Here is an 18,741-nt window from a genome sequence, read left to right as displayed (position 1 = left end):
TTCAGACTTGTGCGCGGCGATTTGCAGGCCCACTTCCTTGAGCCAGTCGCAGACGCTACTAGCAGCGGCCGTGAGGTCCTTTTCGATAATGAAATTTTCTTTGGCATTTGATACAAGGAGTATGTCATCTGCAAAAGCGATAGGAGTGACAGAAAGTGGGAGTTTCACGTTGAGTAGGTCATCGTAGAGAACATTCCAGAGTGTAGGGCCAAGTACTGAGCCCTGTGGTTCGCCGCTGGAACGCTTCATCTTTGTTTGTCCTCTCTAGGTGGTGTAGGTGATCGAGCGTTCCGTAAGATAGCTGTCAATAATCCTGCAGAGATAGACAGGCGTGTCTTTGTCGCGGAGGGCTTCGAGAGTCCTAGACCACGGAGCCGAGTTAAAAGCATTGCGGATGTCCAGTGTGAGGACCCCGGTCATGGCATTGGAGCCGCCGTTTTCTGTGGTGGACATTAGCAAACTCACCGCGTCGGTAGTTGATCTGCCACTGCGGAACCCGAACTGGTAGTCGCTGAGGCCATTGTTGGTGTCCAGATGCATTCTAAGCCTGTTGTCGATCACCTTCTCCAGCAGCATAGATGCGCTGTCCAGCAAGCAGAGATGTCTGTAGGACGAAGGGTCTTGAAGAGACTTGTCTCCTTTCCTGAGTAAGACGAGCCGCGCGCACTTCTAGGCCTCTAACTGAGGCACTTATTAAACACCGAAATGAGCAGCGCTGGGCGTTTAGCGGCCAGAAGTTTCATGGCCTGGTTAGGGATGCCGTCAGGTCCCGGTGCGATGTTGTTCTTGGTTCGCTTTGCCGCAAGTTGTACCTCATCGTGAGTGATGGAGACTCTGGTGAGATCTTGTTCCGGAATGCTGGGCCAGTGGCTGGGTGTGCGGGGAAGAAGACATCGACTATACGGCCGACAATGCTGGGGGAGTCGAGACCTGGGATCGGTTAGTGCCTTCTTAGCTTGCCCATGACTATTTTATAGGGAGTGCCCCAAGGGTCGTTTCGACTTGGTCACAGAGCGCCTTCCGTGTACTGTCCTTGGCCGCTTTTATAGCCTTGACTAGCTCAAGCTTGGCCTCTTTGGCGGCTTTTTCTTCCAGTGCAACAGCGATCGGGCCCTTGCGTTTCTTGTTCCTTTGGAAAAGCCTACGCGTGTGGTTAGCGGTTTTCCTTAACTGCTGAATAACTGGAGACCACCAGTAGACGGATTTACTACCGTTTCCGACGACTGTTTCAGTCATGCAGGCCTCGTGGATCTTGCTGGTCAGGAGTGCGAAATAAGGAGAGTCAAAATAATTAATTGTATTGATGATTCTAACAACTTTCAAATTGATTTAGATAACTTTTATAAATGGTGCCACAAGAATGGTATGTCATTGAACATTAATAAATGCTCCACTGTATCATATTCATTAAAAAATCCACTTTATATTTTGATTACTCCTTGAATAAACTTAGCTTAACCCATAATGATACTATCAAAGACTTAGGTGTGATTTTTGATTCAAAACTGTCTTTTAATAAGCATGTTGATTACGTTCGTAATAAATCATTTATGAAATTAGGTCTTCTAAAACGCACTTGTATAGATTTCTACGATAGCTCAGCATTAAAAACTTTATATTTTTCTTTAGTCAGATCTCAAATAGAATTTGCTTCATTAATATGGCACACTGATAATATCGGTCAAAATACCAGCCTTTCCTCAATTCAAAATAATTTTTTAAGATATTTGTCATTTAAATGTAATGTATTATAATATATTAAATATAATATAATATATATAATTATAATATAATATATAATAATTATATTATTATTTTTAATTATTTTAATATATATATATTATTATTATATTATTTTGGATTTGACTGAATTAGAGAAATTTTGGAATAAGGTCTCATTGAGTCAAATCCAAAGTAGCTTGGTCAACATGCTCTTACCTACTCGGGTATAAAAAAATACGCGTACCTAAGTACAACTTATCAAATCGAAGAAAGTTACGGTACTTTCAAGTCTAATAGATTTTTTGTTTAATAATAGTGTTTCATCTATTACAAGTCTTATAACCAGTTTTTCGGTAAGCCTTTAGTACAAATTATAAAATATATAAAACAAATACTTTTGGGGTCTATCATAGATTAATGTAGGTACCTACTCTCCGATAAATCATAATATACTAAAGTTTGGTAAATGACATCGTTTTCTTGCACATTATATATTATTTAATATTATTATCAGGGCTCATAACTTCTAGCATCTAGTTGGATACTTTGGTACCAATAGTTTTTAAAAGCACCATGAAAAACAAAAGAAAAAAGGTATGCAAGTGGATGTCGCTCTGCTGTACTGTAGGTTACAAGTGGGTCACTGTATAATGGATGGTATTAAATTTGAATTCAATGATATAATATCATTGTATAAGAAAAACGATTCTGAGTAGAGACGGTATGTCAGTGTAGGATTAAGAATTATCGAAAAGGACCTCACGGCCGCTGCTAGTAGCGTCTGCGACTGGCTCAAGGAAGTGGGCCTGCAAATCGCCGCGCACAAGTCTGAAGTCCTTGTCATCACTACCAAGAGGACTCACACCAACGTAGATGTTACCGTCGAAGGCTCCATTGTTCAAACAAGCAACAGCATCAGATACCTGGGAGTCCAAATCGACGCTAAGCTCAAGTTCAACGAGCACGCCAACATCTCATCAGCCAAGGCTAGTGCCGCATGCCAGAAATTAAGCAGGATAATGCCTAATACAAGATTAATATAAGTGCTGCAACTGCTAAAAAAAGTAGACTTCTCGGCAACGTCGTGCACTCCCTTCTCTTGTTCGGTGCACCGATCTGGGGCAACCGCATGAGTCCCACGGGCAAGTCTAAGATGGATATGGTCCAGCGCAAAACGGCGCTAAGGGCGTCTTTCGCCTACTGCACGGCAGGGGCGGGACACTTTTCGGCCAAAATGAACCTTTCCCTTTTCGGCCATCCTAGAATGACCGAAATCGGCCAGTACACTATTTTGGTCACCAATTAACTTAACTTCACGTTTTTTTTTCTGTTAAACTATACCAATTTATCTAATGATCATATAATATTTTTATGTTAAAAACGTAAAAATATAGTCATAACTTTTTTTTCATAATTGTCGATTTTCATAATTATTTACAATTAAATTTTTTTTTTAAATCACGTATTGAGTCAAGTAAAAATACATACAAAATATTAATCACAATTTACAATATACGTTATATTATTAATTTACAGAAAATTTTTCATATAATTATGGCACATGCGTTTTATAAATTCGAGTCGTGTAATTTCTCCTCTATTATAATATTTCATTATGTTTGTATGGTTTTTATAACTTCATAATTTGTGTGGTTTATTTTCATAAATGTAAATACTGTCAACTTTTCACAATAAACGATGACGGCTGGGGGGGGTGAAATGACTAAGGTCGGTGCCACCTCCAGTCGCCGATTCCTATGTAAAAAAAAAAGTATCATGAATTCTAGATTTATAATTTTTCTGGACACACTAATGGCTTCGTCTCTTGTTTCTCGTGGATGTTCAGAATCCTTCGCGATAGACATCAAAACTTCAATAATTTGTTTATGGCCTTTATGCAGGGCGCTTACTGCGAGAGCAGACCATCTTGTTTGTGAAAGACTTCACACATTTTTTGAATCTAAATGTTCTGTTAATTTATTTCATCGATACGTAGAGCCCAAAAAAAAAAATTAAAAAGTTTCTGAATAATATCAAATAACTTTGTTGCCTCTAATACACACCCAGAGGCATGGCCCCTACCAATTTTAGTGAATGTCCCGCACATGGTACAAATGTTGCAAATTCACATTTATCCTTAATTCTTGCTTGTACTTGAGTTGTACACCTGTATAACTTCCCTGACATATTTGACACATCGTCGTAGCTTTAGCCTCTACAATCTTTGATGGAAATACCATGACTCTCTAATAAACTAAATATTGTTTCCGCCAAATACTCAGATTTATGCTTTTTGATGAGTATAAATTTTAGAAATCTTTCAACGGGGACACAGTCTTTTACGTAACGAATTACAAAAATTAACTGATCAACATGAGATAGATCGGGCTTCTGTCAACGCTAATAGATAAATATTTTGCTAATTTAACTTCATTTACAATTTCTTTTAGAACCTGTTTTCCCATTACATTAATAAACTCGTTACAGATAATTGCAGATAAATAAGAAATATTTCCTTTTCCTGGATTCCCAAATGTTTTTAAGTGATTTTCAAGCAATGGACCAAATTTAATGAATAATTCCACACATCCCATTTCCATTATTGGGAGATCTTACGATTTCATTGTCACCGCGAAATGGAAGTCCTCCTCTCGACGCCAAAAATTTGATAACAGCTACAATTCGTTAGTTATAAGGACATTTCTCCAGTAATTCCTTTCTTTTTTACGTTGAGATAATAAATCTGTATCTACTCTATCAATCGCTTTACTTCGTGCCAGATAGATTGACCATGTGCTGAGTTATTTTCATGTGATAAAATTATACTATTAATGTGCTTCCAATGATTTCATCCACTTTGAGAGCATAAGATTATATCAGAAGGGTTAAAAAAGCAATATGAAAACAAAATACAGATTTTTAGAAGGCGAATACAACAAGCATTTTTTTTCAACACTCATTGTTTTTTAATTTACGTGTTGCAGCCGCAACGTAATTTACTACGCAATATCATTTTAATTAATTAATATCGGGCAGCGAGGATAGCTGGACACTATCACCTGTCGTTATTATAATATTTATTTTTGTAAGTACCTATTTAAATGTGCCGTGTAAATTATATAACATATAGATAATCAAGAATCGTTATCATATGCCGCCGCACCGCGTAGCCGCGGCTACGTGTACTCGTATATTATTAACACGGCCGCCATGACACTGTCTTTTTGTCTGTCTCGCATCGTACGTAGTCGCGTTAGCACGGTGTGTGCAAATAAAAAATATATTTATTATTTTCAATAATTGTAAAATAAGTTATTGCAAATATTATTTTTTATTATAATTATTAGCACCAGAAAGGCTGAATTAAATTGTAACAAATTCTCAGTGTGACATTATAGTATTATTAGTTATTACTGACGTAATAAGCGCAATCGTCAGTTTTATATTATACTCATTAGTAGCTAGGTACCTATTTTTTTTTAACACTTTAAAGAATTGTATTCTGTTGTCGTATGTGTTTTTTTTTGTATTATAATGCCTATACCTTAGGACCAGCTGGCCAGTCTGCGCTCCACAAACTACTGTGAGTTATTTTATTATATTTTTGTTACGATTATTATTATATTCTGTCGTGCCAGAAGGGCGCATAGTATTATTATAATATTATTCTTGGTCATAAGGACCGCAGATTAATTTGCAACAATTGTTTTCTTTATTATATTTTCTACTCTGTTGAGCCAGAAGGGCTAATCCTTTTATATTTTTACGTAGCTCTAATAGCTACCGTGAATTATAACTTTATTTTTATTATCTATGAATTTTGCTGTGAATTTTATTTTAGCTGGTTATTTTGGTTTTGAACACAAGCGTATTTATGACTTTTATTTCTTACCTAAACCGTATAAAGTTGTATTTTTTTGATAGAACAGATCGTGTCGAATAGTTATATGTAACTTTTGTCACAGTACTATGGTTTTTTTTTTTTTAATGATTTTTTTGTGACGATCCAAATTTTACCTGGTTATTTTTAAAACAAAAGTCATTTTGTCCTTTAATAGTAATAATAATAATTTTGGTAATATTCCATTTTATCTGAAAAAAATAACATCATAGACTTGGGAGAATACTTAAGTTTTTAAAGCGTTATGTTCAAAAATTGGTTGGTAAAATTGTGATATATATGTAAAATCAACGGTTTTTTTATGTTCAAAAAATGATTTCATCCAAAATATTCTAAGTACATAAGCACATTGCACATAATACATTTTGTAATAGTTCGTTCTATCAGGAAAAAATAACATCATAGACTTGGGAAAAATATTTAAGTTTTTAGAGCGTTATGTTCAAAAAGTAGATGATAAAATTATGATATATTTGTAAAATCAACGGTTTTTTTATGTTCAAAAAATGATTACTTCCAAAATATTCTAAGTACATAAGCACATTGCACATAATATTTGACATAAATCGTTCTATCAGGAAAAAATAACATCATAGACTTGGGAAAAATATTTAAGTATATAATATATAAATTATATATAATATTAATCCTTTTATATTTTTACGTAGCTCTAATAGCTACCGTGAATTATAACTTTATTTTTATTATCTATGAATTTTGCTGTGAATTTTATTATACATATTATATTGTCATTTGCTTGGCCATAAGGGCCGCTCATTTATATATACCTTTTTCTGTTGGGCCAGAAGAGCCACAATATATTGTATACTGTTATAGCCATAAGGGCTTGATTTATTATATATATTATATTTTTTATACATATTGTGTTGCTGTGATTTTTATCATATATTAATTGTACTATTATTTAATTTGTGTATTATACAGCAACTCATTTTTGTCAGCAATCGTGTTACCATTTTATTATCATTTGTTTTATTGTACACACCCACATACATACACAAATACACACAATTCACAACACGCATTACGTAGCTCGACAATATTTTCCCGGCAATCCCGACCACTGCTGTTCGAGCTATTACAACACTACACACCCAGCTACTAGTCCTCGCATATTTAAGACCTAGGTGTTAGTGGTGCCCTGACATTACGAATAAATAATGTTTTGTTGAAATACCAAGTTACTGATTTGTTTGTTTGTAGGTTCTAGATGCCTCGAAAAAGTTATAATCTTTATTTTGATTATACGCAGGTCCCTTACAAATCAATATTTTACGATTTGCTTCAGTCAAATTTTTGTTAAAATAATCAGCGAGGTCGTGCGATATATGTTCTGGGGTGGAAAACTGTTGTGGTCCAATTGACACAATTATCGTTGGTGGCGAAGCCAACGAAGTTGTTGCTTTTTGCCATAGGGACGGTCGCATTCTGCATTATCTGATTCGAGTGATTCGATCTTTTTTCCAAGATTAATAGAAGTTAGCGTAGAATATGAAGATTTTTAAATTACTACAATTTGTGGTCTATGCGACTCATCAAATGGAGGATTTGCTAATTTATGGCTACTTATAGAAGTTTCTCCTTTCGTCAAACATGATTCTAATTTTGGTAATTTGTCAATAAGTTTTTTTCTGATTGGCAGCTTTTTTCCTTTTTTCATATACGCGTGCACCGACGGGCGATGATATAAATTATTAATAAATGATTTGTTTTTGTATTAGTAAGTAACAACATTCGTTATCTAATTCATTCTTAATGACCCGACGTCCCGACAGGTTGTATCCAATATCTGATTGTTTGTATATATGTATATAGAGATTATGTGCGTGTACCGTACGGTCGGACGACTAACCCGCATCAATAATTGTATTATTATTATTATAACTTTTGGAGCATTCGATTTCAACTCGGCCGACATGATCCTGTTCCGGATAGAAAAACAATTCAAATTTGGTTATCAAACTTTAGAGCAACGGGTTCTGCGCTAAAGAGGATATCGTCTGGCCGACCTTTAACCGTAACAACGGCGTATAATGTGGCACGTGTTAGTGCATCTATCCAGCAATCCCCAAGGCGTACAGCACTTAAACATGCAGCTGCCCTTGGATTGTCTGATAGGAGTGTAAGACGAATTTTGCACACACATCTTCATATGCATCCCTACACAATGATGATCATACAAGAATTAAGTTAGAGAGAGTTTGAAACTCGCAGAGTTGTTTGTGAAGATATTCTAAAAAACATTCTCGTTGGTGCTGTTTTAATTTCGCCTGACAAGGCCCATTTCCATTTATCAGGTACTGTAAATAAACAAAATTTCCGATACTGGGCAACAGAAAACCCTCAAGAAATTCATAAACGACCATTTCACAGCCCTTATGTGACAGTTTGGTGTGCTGTTGCTGAATTTGGTGTGTTAGGTCCGTGTTTTTTCGAAGAAAATGGGCAAAAAGTTACAGTTAATGCGGATCGCTACTGTCGCATGACATTCCGACGAAACTTAAATCAGTTTTCTAGGAACCACGAAGAAGTCTGGTTCCAACAAGATGGAGCCACAGCACATACTGCACGGTGTTCACTAACCATTTTGAGAGAGATGTTTCCAGGGGTGTCACGTGATTTCAACGCGGTTAATTGCATCGTGTGCCAATTCACCGTGGACATTTTATCGCAACGTCAATTTATAGCGTTATAAATAAATCGAGCGACAATTTATCGCGTGTTATCGTTTTTATGATTTTTAACTTTAATGATCTACCTAGCCTCAGTCTTTTGACAACCGTCAAATCGTCATTTTAACCGTCGTGTTTTTATCGAGTACTCTCATTTATTATTAAAATAAAATTATTCTATTATGGCTTTTCAAATGCTAAAAACTGAGAAAGGGAAAGATATGCTTTGCTACGATGGCTACATTTTTTTTTAAAGAAAAAGAAGATGACACGAAATCCATATGGAAATGTAATGATATTATAAAAATATATGTTGCGGACGACTTCACCTGAGCGAAGGGAAAATATTTAAAAAACACTGACCATTATCACGTTCCAAGTTCATTAGAAATTCAGGTAAAAAAACCCCTTAATAATCTAAAAGATATAGCTAGTAATAATAGTGATATGAGTACACAATCGTTAATAGGTTCAGCACTTAATCAAATCCCTATTGAATCGTCCGGACAGTTACCTAATATTAGACTGAAACGTACTATTCAACGTGTACGTAAGCAAAAATTACAGTTGCCCAACGACCCGACCGACTTAAATTTTATCATACCTGATGAAATGACAAAAACAATAGATGGAAATCTTTTTTTGCAATACGATAACGGTATTAATACTGAACGAATTTTAATATTTTCAACAACATGTTTATTGCATCTTATAACACAATGCAACAATTGGTTTTGTGATGGCACATTTTCTAGTGCATAATCATTATTTTATCAATTATATACAATTCACGCTGTTCAGTATTCTAACGTGTTAGGTACCGTCTGTTTTACATCTTATTGCCAAATAAAAAAGAAAACACCTATAAACGTATGCATACACAACGTGATCAAATTTGTTAAATTGAGGATGCAGGTCATTGAAAATACCAGCGCACAGCAGGCTGGAAGCTCGTCCAAACCTCCTGTACACAGCAAAAATAGTGGTCCCCGGCGAGAAGGAAAGATTGTGTTAGTGTCCTCGTCGAAATTTGCGTCGTTAAAATGTGCTGTGTGTTCTGGTGCTCACCAGATAGCCTAGCCGAATGTCTAACCTTCAAAGCTTTGTCGGTTGATGCGCCCTATAAGGTCATATGCACTCATCGCCTATGCATGATCTGTTTCGGTGAAGGTCACACGTCTTTTAATTGTCCTTCCTCATGCCCTGTCTGTAAGCGACGCCATCATGCTCTACTTCATAGGGAACCTAACCCGAAGAAGACTAGTCCGCCAGCTGCTCTGCTAGGTCGGCAACCCACTCCTACAGTACCGTTATGTACTGCTGTGGTACATGCTCGAGATACCGTCAGAATTTGCCGATCTGTTCGTGTTCTAACAGATTCCGCGTCACAAATAAGCGCGATCACTTCCGCCTGTTGTGATAGGTTGGGATTACAGCTGTCGCTTTGGACGGTACCTGTCACTGGACTGTCCGGTCAAAGGGTTCCGGATGTGTAGTGTGTGGTCCAGCTGACGATTCAGCCTCGTGACAAGATTACTCCGGTCATCCAAGTGATACCTTGGGTGCTCTCCTCAATTAATTCCGATATGCCGGCCCGACAGTTGCCAAGTCAGGTTCGGGCAAGATGTCGCCACTTGTCGCTTGCCGATCCAAACTTCGATAAACTTTCTCCGGTCGACTTACTTATTGGCGCCGATATATTTCCACAAATTTGGAATAACCAGAGTAGCTCGCTTGGTCCAGGGTTCCCCTCAGTTTATAGCTCGATATTCGGTTGGGTCCTGATCGGTTCTGGTCAGGAACACCCAGACATAGGTTCGCAATCCATGTAAGCCTCCTTAGAGTCGTCGATGGAGACTATGATCGAGAAGTTCTGGTTGGTTGAAGAACCTGAGACTGCTCCGCCTCTGAAAATTTACTGAAAATTGTCAATGTGAAGAGCTGTTCCGCTCCGAGATGGTCTGAGACTCTAGTGGTCGGTTTTCTGTCCCTCTTCCTTTTCGCTCGGGTCGATCAGCAGAAGCTTTTCCGGGTTCTCGACAGGTCGCTCTTAACCGTTTCTTAAATATTGAAAGGAAGTTGTCTGCGGATAAGATCTTGCATAGAGCTTATTGTAAGTTTATGACAGAATACGAGGAGCTAGGTCACATGTCTCGCGCTGAAGGCCAAAGTACTTTATCCCTCATCATGCCGTGCAGAAGGTCGAGGGGGATGAACTCAAGCTGCGCATGGTCTTTGATGCGTCCGCCAAATGTCATTCCGGGATCTCTCTCAATCAGTGTTTGTTGATTGGTCCGAAGTTGCAACAAGATATTGTTGATGTCTTGGTCGGATTTCTGATGCATAAGGTTGCATTCACTACGGATATATGCAAGATGTATCGGCAGATCGAAGTTTTACCGCAATACCGGGGATACCAGTATATCCTTTGGAGGGATTCGCCGCAGGTGTCGGTGAAACAGTATACCTTAATACCGTTACTTACGGGGTGAATAGTGCTCCCTATCTCGCCTTACGAGTTCTTCGGTTTATTGCTGATAACGACTGCGAAGCTCTTCCAGACGTCAAGGCCGTATTGTACAACCAAACATACATGGACGACATCTGTGTTGGTACATATTCGTTGAAGGCTGCTAAAATGCTCCAGTCCTACTTAATTAAGACGTTCGACAGATCCGGCTTACAACTGAAGAAGTGGGCCAGCAATAATCCGGATTTACGGTCTCATCTACCAGCTGAAGATTGTTCAAGAGCTCCCTTGAACTTCGACCAGGACGACGCATCACAGGTGCTAGGTATGCGGTGGAATCATGAAAAAGACTACCTCTCATTCAGCACCAACAACTTTAAAATGATTTTAACTAATCGCGGTGTACTATCTATGATTGCTAGGATCTTTGATCCACTAGGCTTGCTCGCCCCGTCGATCTTTTATGCTAAGGCGATTATGCAGCGTGTGTGGCTCGCACACATCGGATGGGATGATCAGCTTCTGTCAGATTTAGCTGAAGAGTGGACTGATTTTTATCACTTGCTAGGGTGGCTCACGGGAATCAAGATCCCTCGCTACATCGGTTGCTCTGCCGGATGCAGTTATGAGTTGTGTGGTTTCTGTGACGCATCAGGAAAAGGATATGCTGCTGTTGCTTACCTTCGTGTTACTGATCCGTCAGGAGGTACGCATGTATATCTTATTGGGTCTAAGACCAAGTTAGCTCCAATGAAGACCGTGACTATCCCGTGACTAGAACTTTGCGGAGCACTGCTGTGGCTGTGCAGATTGAAACGAATCTTGGAGAACCAGTTGGTGATCAATGAAGTGTTTGCGTGGTCGGATTCAACCATTGTGCTCGGGTGGTTGAGTAACCCTCACTCGTCGTTCAAGACATTTGTGTCAAACAGAGTTCATCAGATCAAGTCAACAGTTCCCGATGGTCAGTGGTTTCATGTCAGCTCAGACGAAAATCCAGCTGATTGTTGTTCATGGGTTTTGTCCTTCAGATCTTATGAAGTCAGGACCTGCGTTTTTAGCAACATCAGTTGAAAGTAGGCCAAAGGATGCCGTGAATCTAGCTTTAGATCAGCTACCGGAAGACAAGCAGGTGTGTTTGCTGACACAAGTTCAATCTGCCTCTGAATGGTTTGCTCGATTTTCTTCGTTTGATAACATGATTCGAGTAGTAGCTCGACTACGTTGTTTCGTGTTCAGATGTCAAAAAAAGGAGGTCCATTCTGGTTTTATGCAACAGTCGGAGTTAGATGCTGCCTTGATTGCTGTTGTCAAATATGCACAGGTGTGCTTCTTGCGTAAATTGGTCGTTTCCAGTGGTCATTTTCCTTTCGATGCTTTTCAATTTAACACTATAATTCTGTAGTGCACGTGCCACTGATCAGTTTTCCACTTTCAAATTTTTGTGGAAATGAATATCTCGGAAGTTTTTGGGCGGGGAAGTATAGCGAGCGCGGGGGGAGTCGGAATCGGAGTCGGAATTATCTGCTGCACGGCCGTCTTAAGACTTAGGATTTTTTTCAATTATAAAAATCGTATAAAATCAGGGTTTTGACGTAGAGTCATGAAAATGGTATGACTGCATCCCTCGTTACCTTTACTATCATCCCTTAGTGTTTTTGAGAACAAGTACAAATAACGGCCGTCCGGCAGGTAAGTTTGAAAATTTACCGCTGGGTTGCATTGCAATCCGGCAGCAAGGCAGCTATGCCGTTGGCCGTTGCTATAGGACGTTTTTAACTGTTGAGTTTCAACCTAAATGCTGCTAGATGTTGCCAGTCAATAGTTCCAATGCTGATTTGGAGATTCAGTTTGACGGTCTATGCTGACGTAACAAAATTATTATAATATACATAACTACACGTTAAACATTTAATATAGGAATGAACAACAAAAAATATTACCTTTATCGCCCATATCACGAATATTTATATTCGCAGCTGCTATTTTTTTGCCAATGCACTTTTAAGGTTAGTAGATTTTGTTAAAGATTAGGGTGTATTAGGTGAGATAGCAGGTGATCCTAGCCTTTTTATCTACCGTTATAAATGCAATAAGAGGTCAATACTTAACGAAATAAAATTTTATTTTTTTGTTTTAATTTTTTACAGTTGGTTTCGATGAAAAAATTGCCTATGACTATAATATTAACGATAAGTCAAATGCAAAATTTTTACTTCTTGTTTGTCCGCTATGCCCAAAAGAATTTTTGTACTGAGGAGATATTTTTGCTGCATTTAAAGATTAACCATTTTCCAAAAGCACCAATGGAAAGGAAATATTTTGCAAATAATGTAAAACTGCTTTTTTATTCATACTTAACTATTTTTACAATATTGGTTTTTGTTATTAATTTTTCTTAATAATTTATAGGACATGATTACAAAAATTGCGAACGCATTAAATAATTTAAAGCATTGTGATAGATCAGCTATTTTATTATTTAAATAGCTTTGGTTGTAAATTTGTTGACTCCAATTCTCTTAAACAAATTATTGTCAACCAAATTTCGGATATACAGTTTCGAGTAACCAATAATTCTAAAGTATGTAATATTGTATACCTACAACAGTATTTCAATTTGAAAAGGGAAAATATATAAAACAAAATGAAGATAATCCAAAAATATATATTCAAAAATACCGTTTTATAAAAAAATTTTTAAATAATATTACAAATAGTTTCGATACAAATACCCAAACAATTCATACAGACATAATTAAAAATTTATTAAGATATCAACAACTTTTAGATTCAAAATTACAATTAATTGAAATTCAAAAAAAACGAAATTCTTTATTAACTTTTCAGGAAGTAATTCAAATCATTAAAAATAACAACAATCATGAAGCCAATCCAAACATTTTAATAAGACAAAATAATAATATCCAAGACATCAAAGTAACTGCGATAGAAAAACAAACAAAGGAATTTATACAAATGAATCAAAACTACTAAATTACGTAAAGAAATATTATATTTTTTAATTTTTATACTAATATACATTGAAATTTAAATTATTGATACTATTTATTTAATTATGAACCTAACAGAACATTTAAAAAGTTTTAAATATAAGTGTACTTGTAGGTGTCTAATAACACGAGAACGAAATAATACTAAAGTTACATACACATGATTGTTTTTATAATCAATTATATTTATATGTACAGCTATTATTGCAGCTATCCTGTGAATAAGTTTTTAGGGATAACATTTGAGCTGGTTAGCGAAGATGAGATGATTACCACAGAGAGTCCGAATATCTGGCATCATGCGGCAACCGTATACTAAACTAAAATTTTGAAAAATAACCGACATTCCTACAGCTAAAAAAAATACGTCCCTGGAAAGGGTAGGTGAGTCTTTATAGTGTACCGGGTGAGTCTTTATAGTGTGCCGGGCGTGTCTTTATTCTTAACCGAGTAATATAATGTGCCGGGTGAGTCTCCCCCTCACCAAAGATCTGTGGTGCGGGGGGGGGGGGGGGCAGTAATATTACGTAATATCAAACATTGCGAATTTAGCCTGCTATAACCAATTAATTTTACTAACAAATCAAATGTCAAGGCACACGGGGAGTATTTTCGGATCTTAAGGTAGGTCATACAGCGATAGTGTATATGAACAGTGTTTATGAACTACAAGTCCAAATTACGGCCACGCGGGTTGTAAGTTTGATATTTACCGCTGGGATGCATTGCAATCTGGAGATAAAACGGATATGCCCCAGTTCAAAAATTCGTATAAAATCAGGGTTTTGACTTAGAGTCACGAAAACGGTATGAGTGCATTTCTCGTTACCTCTACTATCACCCCATGTTGTTTACGAGAACAACAAGTACAAATAATAATAATAATAATAATAATATATAATATATATAATATTATATAACAAATAACTATACATTTAAGTTCATTATCATAAATTTATTGTAATCGATATATAATTATGATAAATTGGAGACTCTTGTATATTCGGTTCGCAAGCTTGTACTGATTTTATAATTTTTGATATTATATTGATGATTTATATTAGCGTATATTGCCATCAGTCACACCGTGTGTTAAAATATTGCTGTAGCCTATCTTCATAATCCTTAATTTTCCTCTTTTGACACGCCAGTGGTCTATAATCGAATTGGTCGATTGCTTAACCAAGGATGAAGAGATCAAACATAGGTCGCTGGCTCGTCTTTCCCCTTTCATAGACTCTGTTGGAGTAATTCGTGTAGGAGGTCGGCTTAATAATTCTAGTTTGTCTCGGCGTAGAGTTCATCCTATGTTGATACTCAAAGAATTGCACATTGCAATGCTCATTTCTGGACACTGGCATCGTTATACCTGTCATGCTAGTCCTCGGTTACTTACGGCAATAATATCGAGACGATTCTGGATCGTTAACATTCGTCTGATTGTTCATCGCGTGATCCGAAAATGTACAGTTTGCGTGCGAGTAGCAACAGTCCACCCTCAACCTCCGATGGGAGATCCGCCAGGGTTCCGAGTTCAGGAAGCTCATCCGTTTTCTGTTGTGGGCGTTGACTATGCGGGACCTCTGCAGATGAAGGAGCTAAGTATCCGTAAGACTCATATATGTAAAGTATATATAGTTGTTTTTATGTGTATGACTACCAAAGCGGTACATTTGGAGTCAGTTACTGCTCTGTCGACAGATGCGTTTTTTTTGACGTTGGATAGGTTCGTTGCTCGTCGCGGCCTACCTTCGTCAATATACTCGGACTATGGCCCTAATTTTGTTGGTGCAGCAAAACAGTTGCGTCGGTTGATCAACCACTCAGACCAAAGAGATAAGATCTCAGGTCATTTGTCGTGCGAATGGCATTTCAATCCCGCTGGTGCTCCCAATTTTGGTGGGATTTGGGAAGCAGCCGTGAAGTCAGCTAAGTCGTTGCTTTTACGTACGATTACGTCTCATATTAGGACGTTAGAAGAGTTTTCTACTGTGCTGTGTAGGGTAGAAGCTGCTTTAAATTCTCATCCGCTTGTTCCTGCTTCTTCTGATCCGAATGACCTGGAATGTTTGACTCCGGGCCACTTCCTGATTGGTCCGTTATTAGCGATACCAGATTCGGAGAGTCCTGATTCGCAAAAGTCAGTCCAGACTCGCTGGTAGCTTATCCAGCAGTCGTTCCGTCCGTTCTGGCGACATTGGTCGGCACTATGGTGGTAGTGAAAATTGGCGATGCTCCGCCCCTCTCCTGGTCCTTAGGTAGAATTGTTGATGTGTACCCGTGACCAGACCAAATAGTACGTGTGGCTAAAATCCTCACTAGTCAAGGAGTACTTACTAGACCAGTGGTTAAGCTGGTGCCTTTGCCTACTGATCCGTAGACAAAATTGTTAAATCCATTCTTATTTACACCTTATATACCTATTTTGCTATGACTATGTTCGTGGTGTTGTTGCTCATCGGTGGTCCCATCACCTCTGCTACCATGGGTCTCGTCGGCTGCTCGGCCTCCGGGGTCTTGGTAGTAGTAGATGTTAGTTTTTTAGGTATTAAGACTGTTTAATGAGCAATGGTTGTTTTTATATATTGTGTTATGTATATATGTATATATTGAAAAAAATATAATGTTATAGTTCCTATTGAACTTTGTGATAATTAACGATCTTTCCTATGCTCATGCTCAAACATATGTATTATTTTATGTTTATTTAATATTTATTGATTGTTATATTAATTGATCTATTAATATTGTAATGGTCAACGACCAATGTTGTCCCTTTGTGAAATCCCGTTCATCGTTCTGTTGGTAACTGTTCCGTTCATAAGCGCGACTGCTCTGTCCACTGCTCAAACTGATTCGTTCAACTGCTCAAGCTGCTCCGCTCAACTGTTCAAGCTGCTCCGCTAAACCGCTCCGTTTTTACTGCTCCGTACGCCGGCTCAATAGCCCACCTTTCAGCTCCGAAAAATCAAACTGGCTTTTTAAATACTCCATGGTTGACTGGTAGTGCAAAATTAAATAAACTTTTCTGTTTGCCTTGTGTTTTATTTACCAGGGAAAAAAATGTTTGGTCTCATAGTGGTTTTGTTAATTTAAATAATTTAACAAATGGTATTCAAAAACATGAACGATCTCAAACACATATTTTTTCTGTTTTAAAATTAAAAATGTTTGGAAAATCTAGAATTGATTTGCAGCTTGATGAACAAAGACGTTCAGACTTATTACGTCATAATGAATTGTTAAAAAAAAATAGAGACGTTTTAAAACGTTTTATTGATTGTGTTTGTTTTTTGGCGATCCACGAATTACCATTTCGTGGTCACAATCAAAGAGTTAATTCTTTCAATCAGGGAAATTTCTTCGGTTGTTTAAATGTATTATCATCTTATGATTCTATTTTAAACGTGCATTTAGAAACATCAAAAATATTTCGTGGTACATCCAATTGAATTCAAAATTATTTGCTCAGTTAGCAACATCATATCAACGTCCATTGAATCAGAAATAAAAAATACTAATTTTGTTGCAATATTATTAGATGAAACTTCAGACATAACAAATCTGTCTCAATTATCAAAAACTTTAAGGTATGTCCATCATGAAACCGGGGAAGCACATGAACGTTTTATCTCATTTGTTGATTTTAGGTGCTGATAGATCAGCAGACGGTTTATTGGAACACGTAATTGATATAGTTAATAGATATGAATTAAAACATAAGTAGCTCAAACTTATGACGTAGCGGCCGTTAAGTGGTCATGTTAGAAGACTACAAGTTAAAGTAAAGGAGCTTTACCCAAAAGCATTATTTATCCATTGTTTTAGTCATTCATTAAATCTTGTACTTTCAGAATCAGCATCAAATACAAAAGACTGTAAGATTTTTTTTCAAACACTAACTGGTATGGGATCATTTTTTACTAAATCTTCTAAACGTACACATGCTTTATCTAATTTTACAAGAAAAAAAATGCAAAAAATGCAAAAAATGCGCAGACTAGATGGAATTTTTCTTCTCGCTTAGTAAATGCAGTTCACGAATACAATTCATATTTCATAGAGTTTTTTCAACACGTATTAGATAACTCTAATGATTGGGATAATGAAGCGATAGTATTATCTCAAGGGTTCATCGATTTTTTAGATAGTCGACAAACATACTTTTTGCTAATAGTATTTAGTAAAATATATAGTCTGACTGATATTTAATATAAAGTATTACAAACTAAACGTTTAGATATTTTATACTGAGTGAAAAAAAATTGAAAAAACTAAATTTCAATTGCAAAATTATAGGTTAAATCTATTTGAAAAATTATGGAAAACAGTTTTATCAGATAAAGTCGATTTTGAACTACAGCGTAAAATTCGTGACCCTAAAACATTTGACAAAGTACTTTTTAATGAAATATTTGATAACTTTGATAACTTTATTGACAAATTTGCAAGCGCGATTTGGTTCCGGGTACTCATAATATGCACTATGCCGGTAGAAACGAATCGGTTTATAATTCATTAAAAATCAAAATATTGTACTACGACTTTGTTGATTCTCTGTTTTGTGGGGAATGCATTTTGGATGCTTACAATTAGTATGTAGTGGTGGTGGGATCGTGTTGTAATCAACTGTATAATATCATTGTTATAAAAATTATGTTTTAAATTGTTTAGGGTTCGAAACTTACAAAACCAGAACAGATAAGTTTGAAATTAAAACGAAACGTGAAAAAATAATTTTTGAGAAACAAATGCAAATATACAAGGATTCAATAACAGATCCTTCTTATAAATATATAAAATATAAAAGATACAAAAATAAAGTAAACGACGTGAAAATTTTTGATAGCAGAGATATTGAGAAGGGAAAAGTCATTGACACCCTCTGCGGTCAAACTGCGGTGATTAAACCGGAACACATAAATGTATGTTTTGCGTAAC

The 18,741-nt window shown here is 36.7% G+C and overlaps 2 protein-coding genes across 2 annotated transcripts; one reads left to right on the top strand and one right to left on the bottom strand.

Annotated features, from left to right (window-relative positions):
• Nucleotides 1–264: 264 nt before the first annotated feature.
• On the bottom strand, nt 265–576 carry LOC149061962 (uncharacterized). The gene has a single exon (XM_089215162.1). It carries the CDS (start codon nt 574–576, stop codon nt 265–267), a length of 312 nt encoding a protein of 103 aa, XP_089071288.1.
• Nucleotides 577–10,684: 10,108 nt separating this feature from the next.
• LOC107167057 (uncharacterized) lies at nt 10,685–17,252 on the top strand. Its single transcript, XM_089215161.1, has 5 exons — nt 10,685–11,492; nt 11,565–11,750; nt 11,818–12,110; nt 14,952–15,940; nt 16,856–17,252. The coding sequence occupies exons 1-5, from the start codon at nt 10,685–10,687 to the stop codon at nt 17,250–17,252; spliced, it is 2,673 nt and encodes an 890-aa protein (XP_089071287.1).
• Nucleotides 17,253–18,741: the final 1,489 nt, after the last annotated feature.

This window comes from Diuraphis noxia, unplaced genomic scaffold, assembly GCF_037042655.1.
Source record: "Diuraphis noxia isolate RWA-SAM2 unplaced genomic scaffold, SU_Dnox_SAM2 contig0001, whole genome shotgun sequence".
In the NCBI taxonomy this organism is placed as follows: domain Eukaryota; kingdom Metazoa; phylum Arthropoda; class Insecta; order Hemiptera; family Aphididae; genus Diuraphis; species Diuraphis noxia.
Note: the sequence above shows the minus strand (reverse complement) of the source record. Positions and strands in the feature narration are given on the sequence as shown.